The sequence below is a fragment of the Ostrinia nubilalis genome, chromosome 6 (genome assembly GCF_963855985.1).
Source record: "Ostrinia nubilalis chromosome 6, ilOstNubi1.1, whole genome shotgun sequence".
Taxonomy (NCBI): Eukaryota; Metazoa; Arthropoda; class Insecta; order Lepidoptera; family Crambidae; genus Ostrinia; species Ostrinia nubilalis.
In genome coordinates this window covers 4,463,986-4,475,240 of record NC_087093.1, presented here as the reverse complement: position 1 = coordinate 4,475,240, position 11,255 = coordinate 4,463,986, and the positions used below count along the sequence as shown (strand labels likewise).

Genomic DNA, 11,255 nt, shown 5'->3' with positions numbered 1-11,255 from the left:
CAAAAACTTTCATACACAATTACACCATAATCACTTACGTGTTCATAATATCATACACATTATTTAACAAGCCCATGAAACCAACTTTATTTTCACGTTTATACAAGTTTGAAATCAATCTTTGAAACAAATTATTTTAGCAAAATACGTGGACGATGAAAAGGATTATGCCCACTTAGTATGGGACCTTTGGCCTGAGGTGGACAGACATTACAGCATGTAATTTGTTATTTATTAAGTAGTCTATACCAGTAAGAAACAGAATATAAATATCATTTTGTATCCAAGTCCTTAAAAAATTTTTTTTTTGCTTAAGACTAGAAAGGTTAGAAGCAAAACAAAACACCATTTTTTATTATTATGATTATTTTAATCTGACTCATGGGTCAACAAAATATTGTCTAGGAACTAGGCAGGTGGAAATACATGTTCCTGATACCTTGCCCAGCTCAAAAACCACAAAATTGTCATAACATGAGCACAGCAACCTACTGTTATTCGGCCAATATAAGGGCAAATGAATCCTCGTCCCATCATGTGTTTGTTGGGGCTCCACAGCATGTGTAGCAGCTCGATCAGCTCACTGCCATCAGGGATGACATATTTGGTCAGATCCCCGCAGCTGAAACAAAGAAATTAATTATGGTATCATTCAAATTCATTCTTTAAGATGTTGAGATATGATGTCAATTTTTATCTATCAGTAAGACGTATTTGTATAGAAAAAAATATACACTGTTCAAATATATCAAGCCAATGTCTTTAATAAAATATAATGAAAATAATTATGAAAAAACTTACTTGACGAGGTGAAATCTGTTCCATTATTACATTATTTTCGAATATGTGATTCTCTTTCCGTGTTAATATGCAGTCTATGGAACGTATTTGTAACAAAGATAATCCACGTTAACTGTGACCAGTGCTAGTGGTTGCTTCTTCATTTGAAATATTATTTGTCCTTGATTGGTGCAGAGCCACACCGTGGCCACGGTCCAACATGAGTGACAACATACACTGCTGTTATCAATCTAAAAAAAAAGGTTTTATTAGGATTATGGTAATCTACGGTAAAGGTAGTTGATCAAATACATTGTAAAAGGTATTCAACAAGTCCACACGCTCATTCAATAACTTACCAGCTGAGGAGTCATCCACTGACGTTATAACCAACCGAACTTAATAAGCTCTAGGCTATGTCGCCTCCTCTGCATCATGTCAGCTATACAATTGATACATATCATAGGTTCCTCATGAGATTGAGGAATTGCTGGTTGCATTATCCAAAATCGGGCTGGGGTTAACATTGGGGCTCGGGTCGGAGTCCATACGTAAGCCGTGGTCGGCGTTTAGGCAAGGTTCGATGTCCGAAAGTGAGCCAATGGTCATTGGTTGAGTGAGATTCGTAGTTGGAGAGTAAGCCAGGGTCATCGGGAAGGGAAGCATCGAGGACCATGGTCAAAAAAATAAAGTCGTCAAAAGGGAAACTTATACAACACTCTTCTGCTTTTATTTTGGCAAAGACTTGGTTTTGAGAAATAAACAACACTCACGATGAAAAATACAAAACAAAGCGAATGACAGATAACAGCTGTGACAATATTTTCAGTGTTGCCATGCTAATAATGTGGTGATGAATAAAAATAATCGATATAAAAATCGATTGTATTTTTTGATGACTCGAAATAAGGTGTATAATAAGGTGTGTGTGAAATAAGGTTTCATTTAGTTATTTAAATATTTTGGTAGTGTTATTGGAATATTAAAAAGGTTTTGTAAATGTCATTTTAATGAATACGTATTTAAAAAAATACTACTTGTCATAGTCGAAAAACAATCGATATGAATCGATTCTTACCGATAAGATTCATTTTGGCAACACTGAATTGAGTGTTAAAGACAGGAAGTTGTAATTATCACATAAAGTACTATTTATATTGGATTTTTATAAAGGAAAATTGATACAAAGTTACACTAAGTGAATACTTTAAAAATTAATTAAAAGTTTTTGGCAAATTCATATTTTCATTAGCAGCTTGTCCACGCCAGGCCAGAAATGAACATTGTCCTTTGTGAGACTCAAAGAGCATAAAAGAGTAAGAGACGGCACTCCATAGATATTTTTTGAGCTCACGCACACATATGCATTTTAGAGAACGACCCGCAAATCTTTACCAACCGCACAAACTACAGGCGGAGCTACCAACATAATGCCTTATTTTCTGACAGTATTAGTGACGTTCGTAATAACTTATCGATTATCGATACTTTGCTAGGGTTGTAATTGCATATCGATATCTAGTATAGGAACCTTCAATATTTTAATGATTACTATTTTTATTTTATACTATGTGTAAGTAAAACGAAGTTTTGTAACGTAAATTATTTATTTCGAAATAAAATAGGTATATTACAATAAGTATTGAACATGACATAGCAGTTGTAGGCATGAGGAATTATTGAAAATTATAACAAAGTACAGAAATGATAATTTTGTAAACTTTTATTTTCACAACTTTTTCTAAGAAAAAATAGGATTTTTATTTATAAACATCTTTAATTTTCTTATCAGCTGATCGAACCTCAGCCTCAAGATTACTTTTCAATGCTTTGTTGCTGTGCTTTTTTACTTTTGTCAGCAAAATTGTTTTCACTTTTTATGAAGCTGTCATTAATGATTTTACAACTTTTTCTTAGAAAAAGGTAACTTAATATTTTAAACATCTTATCATAAATTTCTTTATTATGTTGTTGACATTTAAACCAACTAAAATTACAATTTGTACTCAACATTAAGAAAATGAATTTTCCAACATTTTCCATATATATCTGGTCGGCAATATGGTCATGATAAAATTGTTTAGCTTCATTTACGGTGGTACATAATTGAATTGTTGGATAAACGAGACTTTTTTTATCATGCCACCATTCGCGAAGAGATATATATGCATACAAATCATTGTCAACAGGAGTTTTCACGCTCAAACACTCTTCACAAATTAAACAAGAACTGTTCTGTAATAGTTTGGCAGCTAAATACCCGCTTACATATACTACTGGTTGGTTTTCAAGGCTACACAAATTTTCAATGGGCTGTTCTAAGTTTTCAGGGTCCGGGATAGACAACACAGGATAAAATTCAGTGTCTGTGGAATCTTGAACATTAATTTTTATTTCTGTTGTTTTTAAATTAGTTTTTAAAATGTCTTTATATTCCAGCATATGTTTATTGTTGTCTGCTTCACAATTAGCACTTCTGCTATGAGGCACTTTCAGCCCAGTAACCATGCTTGTTTTAAGCGCTGCAGTAAAGTGCGTGATAGTGGGATTTCTATTGGTTACACTGTGTTGCCTAATGATTCCAAATAAGTTTTCCAGAGAGTCTTGGTTAAACTGTCTAAGGTTCATATATTTAAACCCTTCATTCTTTAACTTTTCCCAAATATCGTTTAAGGATTTGATAGATATTTGATATCCCTTTACGCATTTAACATTTTTTAGTATCGTGTTTTCTGCTGTTATAAATTTTATGGTTTTTAACTTATCAGTATAAAAGGTCCAAGACTCAATGTGATTACTTGATGTGGAAACATTTTCCCGGATCCCTTTCTTTACGTCATTTAAAGATGATGGACCATTTGTACAATCAAATAGTTTATCTAACTGTTCAATCACAAATGCTGTATCATTGCAATCAGAAACTTCTTTCCATGCCATCATTTTTAAAATAGCTGCCACGGTATTACTCAGAGCATGCGCAGCATACTTCACCCTCATCTTAGTTTTGAATGTTGGATTTACAATGGTACTATTCAGTTTTTTAAAATTTAAAAAATTTCTGTTGTGTTCTTCTGCAACTACCAAATGCCTCCATTGTGCAATTTTTCCATCGAAAGACATATTTCCACTTTTAAAGAAATTGTTTCGTAATGATTTGAACAAGTGAGGGATGTCATAGATTATAAAAATTTTGTCATTATTTACAGAGAAAAAGTTGCTATCTATGCCTTGTCCACAGTTTCTTTTTAACATGTTAAGAGCTCCTATATTTGTAGATCCCTGATCACAAACTGTTGTTAGAACCATAAATCCGATTTCTTTTAATTTTTTGATGATGTCCGATATAATTTTTGCCAGTTTTGCTGTTGATATTGTGCCTTCCACAAAATAGTGCGCAATATATTGTTTGTATTTATGTTTAGCACCCTGTATCATAAACACTAACGCATGGTCTGCAATTTTCTTTTCTCGTCCCATGTTCTCGCCCTCTCCATAATCCACGTAGCCATCTACTTTATCAGCAATTTCGTTATAAATTATCCGTTTCTTTAACGCCATCTCGTCAAATATTAACGAGCAATATTTATTTTCCTTTGGCATACTTGATGCTTTTGCCTCTAACATATCAATTATATTTTTATTTATACCAGGCTCCATTGGTATATTTTTTTAAATCCTTTGGAGCGTTTTAGTGCTTGGTAGCGTAAACAGCTTTTGCATATAGCGGTATGCTTTAGGGGACCGTTTAAATATAGCCAAAGCATATATTTTGTTGGCTAAAGTCCACCTTTTTCCTTGTGACTTTTTTTTGTTATTCTGCACTACATCCTTTACTAACAATGTCAGCACTTCCGAATCTAACTTGTCTAAATTCACTCTTGACTTCGCTATATTCCTTATTGTTTTTTTTGCATTTTGTAACTGTCGCCAAAGCCTCTTCTCTTTAATTGTAAATGTTGATGAAGTGTCTGTAATAAAAACATTTCCATTAGTAAAAAAAACAACATTAAAGCAAATTGAATTGAATATTGGTTAATTAATCAGCAATTTTACTTAGTTTTTTAAATTAGGTATGTTTTATCTTACCTTTCATTTCAATGTTTTTCTTAGGTCTTTTATAACTGTGGACTAATATTTCTGCCTGTGCATCTTGATGGCAAATGTTTTTATCATCTGAAATATTATAAATATGCAAATAAGTTTAAAATTTATTTTTTTGTTTTATGAAACATATTATTTCCAAATCAATCAATCATTATCAAGTTTTAAAAAAATGCAAAGACAGGATAATGATAGCTCTTCTCATAAAATATGAAGCGTGGGCCCACCTTCAATAACAATGACATAATATTAAATTAAAGGCATTTAGAGGTTTTAATGTTCTGCATTCTGGATGCGGTCTGCGGGTATGTCAAGACAATCTGTAAGTGGTCGTGATAAGGCAATCAGTCACGTGTGATTTGCGTTCTTTGTTCGTATCCGCACGGTCAAATCGCATTAATATAAAATGTACAGAAACCTAGAATGTTGTACATATAAGTTCATTTTGACCTGACTGCAGACTGCAGAACGCATCCAGGGTGGCATTCTTTAGTTTGAGGGAAGGCATATTTTAGAAGGTAAATAATTAGTTTGTACACTTACCATGAGTAATGGGTTTATAGGTCATATGTTCTGGTGCATTGGAAGTAGAAGGAAGAGGTTCAAAAGTTGTTTTCGCAGAAATACCAGAATCTGGTATATCCACAGCTCCCAAACATGTTGAATTTAGTTGTTTGGTTGTAGTTGTAAGGGGAACTGAAAGCAGATAATGAATTGGGTAATAAAATGTCATGTTCTTACCCAACTTTAGGGTACAATCAGTCTAGTACATGTCTTGCTCACATTAAAAATTACTAGCTTATAAATATTATTAAACTAGCTGACCTGGCTAATTAATGTAGATTGCCTAAAATTTTTCAAATTGGTCCGGTACTTTTTTTGAAGAATTTGTATTACACAAATTACTAAAGTCCCTCTAACTCAACACACATTCTAAGCTAAATTGTGTTACGAGTGGGTTTACTACAATATTCAAGCTGTGGGGTTCTAACCCGCACTTTAGGCTATCTTGGCTTCGAGTTACGGAGCCGATCAAATACAAACAAACAATTAAATATTTCCTTTTTATATTATTAGTATAATTTTAGATAAACATACCTCGTTCAACTGGATTTGACTTCTTTGGAATGCAATATGAATGATCATAAAGAACTGTAACAAAGTATAGATATAATTAATAATTGAAATTATATATTATTTATTGATAAGCATACAACACATATTTGTGGTTACAAAGAAAGAACCTTGTTAAATTGCATTCGGTTGGTTTGTTTTGGAAACCAAAGAAAATTAATTAAGACATCTAAATAATTCAGAAAAATTGATAGATAGTAAATTAAATTTAAAAAACATAATTGAAGTCATCATCATACCTGTCTTGAGGTTTTCTTTATTGGAGTCTTTTACATGAAGAGGAAACTCTGTCAAAACTTCATCTGGCAAGATGGGATTGCTCAATTCCAGTGTTGGAATAGCTGAGTTCTTCAGCCGAGTTCCTTTGGCATTGAAGGATTCAGGAGTGAAGTGCCCACCACAAACAAACTTCAGTTGGTGTAACTTTTCAATAGGTACATATGCTAAGTCTTCTATGCCAGCATTTTTAACCCACATTCGACAACTGAAATAAGAAATACCTATTAGAAAAGAAAAAGAATAACAAACTGAAATTTATTCATCAACTAATTTCTTTTAGTATTGTTATGCAATTCATTTACAGAGTACGAAACAAAATACTGAAATTAAAAATTGGTTATGGTTATTTACTGTATGATTAAAAATATTAATCCCAGCCTTTAAGTTTACACAATCAGTAAAATTATCTTGTAATAAATGAGTGTTATTAGAAACTTACCGGTCAGAATCCAGAGGAAACCTACTCAAAAGTAAGGGTGATCCACCACGACTTCGCCTCTTATTACAAATAACGCACTTCTTGTTGTTTCTACTCTCCATTATCAGTAGAAGCCTAAAATGAAATAGGTATTAATTAAACAAAGCCTATAATTTCTCTTCAACCAGTGTCAATGCCCTGGTTCATGCATTTACCAGTTTTGAAAGTACATTTACATTTTCATCACATAGGGTTGTTTTTAATGAAAAATAGATTTGTAATAGATCTAATATTTCAAGTAAGTAGATAACATACCCATTAAACAGAAAAGTAAATAAGAGTTTAAACTTCTGTAGAAGTTGAAACACAGCTTATTTAAAAGAGTCTCTATCTCACAAAAAACATAACACTGAACAGCAAACTTTATCACGCCCGATACGGAGGAACTTAATCAACTCAACGTAAACGACAGAAAAGTTTATTTACAGTAATATTGCACCAAATCTGAGAAAATAACTTCACACGAATCAATTCGCCGGTTTAAAACTCAAACTCAATTGACAGACATTTTTTTTCATTTGTCAAACTAACAATACTACCAACATAAGGACACTAACAATTATTTTTAGTATGGTGGTATTGATCCGCGGGTTCCCCTGCTATAGTGAAATCAATCCAAAATGCACTTTATTACTTAAGGGATAAGGTTGTATATCAATTGCTACATATAGAGACTAGTTTTTGTATGAGAAGTGTCTACCCACTGGTGAGACTAGTCAAATTGACTTGACGTTTAAAATCATGTGTTATCTCCATATTGTCTATGACTTGTCTCTGACACATCAGTGCTGTAACCTGTGAGTCATAGACAATAATCTGTAAATTTAATCGATATTATTTTAAGTATTCACTTATTCCGATTACTGATTAATGTTAAATAAAAACTATACGATACTTTGTTTAGTTTTCCAGCGATAACTTCGACAATATTGGAGATAACGTAAAATTATTTTTCTACTTTTAGACAGTTTAAACTTTTTCGGAGTCAGTTTAATTTTTAGTCGGTTTTATTTAAACGAAATTATTTTACTTTTTTATGCAATTATGCTTACGTATTGTTCCATTGCTTATTTTCCTATATAAGTAAATAAAATAAAAGAAAATAAAAATATTCTTTCAGTGAGGGTTTTCGCGATTGAAAAATCCGCCAGATGGCAATACGTAGACGCGAGGTCCAAATGCTGCGTGATTGGTGGATTTTGACTCTGTCAATTTTGATATCTGTCAATGTCATGTCAAAAATAACCAATCATACAGCATTTGGACCTCGCGTCTACGTATTGCCATCTGGCGGATTTTCGCATCTTAAATTACCTCCCTAGCGGAATAGAGCAACAAAGAACTGAGCGAGCGAGATGTCGCTAGAAGCAACACTGTCAAACAGAACTTTTTGCAACTATTTGAAGTTTAATAACTTTACGGATATCATTGATTGTTTTACTGTCCAGTGTGTTTTTTGATTACATCTGTGCATACAGTTTGTTTCCTGTTCTCGAAAATTTCATAATCAGTTCACATTCAATGTTGCGACTTTGTTGCATATTTTTAGTATTTTGACGATCACCCGGCGATGATACGCAAGTACTACAATATTTCACTTCGCGATTAACGAGAGGTTTTGTCGCATCACTAGTTCACAGACTAAAAATATTTTTATGTCAGTTGGCCATTTTTGATGACATTTCTGCTGATTTCTAAAAAATTAGACTGTAGTAATAACATGTTGAACATTGACTTTTCTATTTTTCAAATAACATATTACATATTAGTACTATAGTCCAGTCAATGAATGCTTTAACGACGATGTAGAGAGAAATCCCTGGAACACTATTTCTGACTTCGGGACTTTATTAAGACTAGTTAGGAGGTGAACATAGTAAAAGTCCCCGCCCTTAGCCCTTGAGCCGGCGGGGAGAGGGGGGTTTAAAGGTACCCCTTTTCGGTTTTTCGCTTAATCCTCGGAAACTATGCGTCCTAGTGACATGGCTACTATGAACCAAAAAAAGCTTATTCAATTTGCCACAGGTGAGACAGTCAAGTTTTTCTATATCTTGTATAGTTTTCGCGGCATCTGCTCTAGAAGGTCTGTAATATTGGAAATTTTAATTTTGTCTTACATGTTCCCATCAGGAGAAAATCGACTAAATCAACATTAAGCAAACATTCTAGACATGCGGGAGCATGTTAAGCCTAGTTCCAGGGAGGGGACTGCATCGTGCGTATATTTAGACGAACTAATTGGAGCCACTTTTGACTCCTCATCACTCATAAAGCACTGTGCATTAACACTTCAAATTAGGCTCATGTGTTGAGACTTGCAAGATAAACATCAGCTTCAAATTTCATAAATATACCTCAAACGGATATTTAGGTATTGACGTTCAAAAATCGACATTTAGGACACTAAAATCTATCTATCACCTGTGAAATGTTAAAATTTACTGGTTTTTTATTTGTAGCTTCGTATTTACACAACTACTTATCTGGATGCCAAATTTGAACCTTCAAGGTCATCTGGAAGTGGTTAGAATTTGGTCTTATAGGTCAGCCATGTAGATTTTTAGACGTCAATACCTAAAGTACCGTTTGAGGTATATTTATGAAATTTGAAGCTGATGTTTATCTTGCAAGTCTCAACACATGAGCCAAATTTGAAGTGTTAATGCACAGTACTTTTTGAGTGATGAGGAGTCAAAATTGGCTCCAATTGGTTCGTCTAAATATATGCACAGTGCAGTCCCCTCCCTGGAAGTAGGCTTAACATGCTCCCGCATGTCTAGAATATTAGCTCAATGTTGATTTAGTCGATATTCTCCTGATGGAAACATGTAAGACAAAAATAAAATTTCCAATATTACAGACCTTCTAGAGCAGATGCCGCGAAAACTATACAAGATATAGAAAAACTTGACTGTCTTATCTGTAGCAAATTGAATAAGCTTTTTTTGGTTCATAGTAGTAATGTCACTAGGACGCATAGTTTCCGAGGATAAGGCGAAAAACCGAAAAGTGGTACCTTTAAACCCCCCTCTCCCCGCCGGCTCAAGGGCTAAGGGCGGGGACTTTTGCTATGTTCACCTCCTAACTAGTCTAAATAAAGTCCCGAAGTCAAAAATTGTGTTCTACAGATTTCCATCTATAATGCTTTATTGACTGGACTACTATCCAGTATCCTTTTCTAAAGATCCTATAAACATTTTGCTATTACTTTTAAATGATGACACAGGTTAAGGACCTGTAACTACGTAAGTATGCAGGGTTTATTGTACTTACAATAAAGCAAAATAAATACTTGAAATACTACTATTAATGAGCTCAAACTAGGCAGAAGTCCGGTCTACTCTTATGGAACTGGATCAACGAGTACTCCCAAGACAGGACTATTATAATCTGAAGTCTGTATTTAATATTAGAATAAGTTTACAATGTCTGTATGTTCATTATGTTTAAGAATTAAATACGATTATATTTTACTAGCTGTGCCCGCGACTTTGTATGCCTGAAAATAGTTTGAATGATATTTCCCGTTTTTGCAACATTTTTCTTCACTGCTCCGCCCCATTAGGCTGTAGTAAGGGTGATGTTATACAGCCTAAAACCTTCCTCGATATATCGGCTATCCAAACAAAAATATTTTTTCAAATCGGACCACAGTTCCGTCCTGAGATTAACGCGTTCTAGCAAATAAACAAACTTCAGCTTTATACATAGGTATTACTAGCTTTCCGCCCGCGGCTTCGCCCGCGTGGAATTTTGTCTGTCACAAAAAAACTTTATCGCACGCGTCCTTGTTTCAAAAACTGGGATAAAAACTATCCTATGTCCTTTCCCGGGACTCAAACTATCTCTATGCAAAATTTCATCAAAATCGGTTCAGTGGTTTAGGCGTGAAAGGCGTTATTTTTTCATAACTTACTCAAGCTCCTGTGCCTGCGACTCATTATATCTAGTTAAGTCATATTTAATTGAGGTAAATAAGGCTAATCGGGTTTAATCTCTTTAACTGTTAATACAGTAGTTACGATAACGACATTTAATTACATTTTTAAATCAAAATGTTATGTGATGTAATTACTCCTTTGTTACGTTATTACACATAACATGGGGCCATGAAGTTTATAAAAATATAACACCTATTAATACTATACATACTAGTATTTTATGATACCAGAATTTAATATTATTTTAAAAAAATATTTCGGAATTAATCTGGCCATAATGATGCACCAGGTCTAGTTGATTAACTATAGGTATACCTACTACCAACCGTATCAATAACTAAACATACTCTATTATCAAGACCTACCCTCTGGTCGTAAAGTACTATGTGTATGTACATAGTCTTAAGGATACTAAAGATAAAACTTCTGACGTATCCTTGACTGGGCGACATCTCTTTGTCTGCCCTGTATCGCGTAAACATTCATACAACCGGGCAACCATCAGGGTTGGCATACTATAAATAAGTTATTTTAGTACGCGA

At 33.7% G+C, this 11,255-nt stretch overlaps 1 protein-coding gene and 1 long non-coding RNA gene across 2 annotated transcripts; both read right to left on the bottom strand.

Moving 5' to 3' along the window:
* Window positions 1-372: 372 nt before the first annotated feature.
* On the bottom strand, window positions 373-1,737 carry LOC135072894 (uncharacterized). Its single transcript, XR_010257510.1, has 3 exons — window positions 1,140-1,737; window positions 802-1,031; window positions 373-622 (listed from the first exon to the last, which is right to left on the bottom strand). It is a non-coding gene; the product is annotated as an uncharacterized LOC135072894 (long non-coding RNA).
* Window positions 1,738-2,361: 624 nt separating this feature from the next.
* Window positions 2,362-7,478, bottom strand: LOC135072893 (uncharacterized). The gene is made up of 6 exons (XM_063966920.1): window positions 6,734-7,478; window positions 6,255-6,499; window positions 5,980-6,033; window positions 5,425-5,577; window positions 4,867-4,953; window positions 2,362-4,748 (listed from the first exon to the last, which is right to left on the bottom strand). Exons 1-6 carry the CDS (start codon window positions 6,832-6,834, stop codon window positions 4,450-4,452), a joined length of 939 nt encoding a protein of 312 aa, XP_063822990.1. The 5' UTR covers window positions 6,835-7,478; the 3' UTR covers window positions 2,362-4,449.
* Window positions 7,479-11,255: the final 3,777 nt, after the last annotated feature.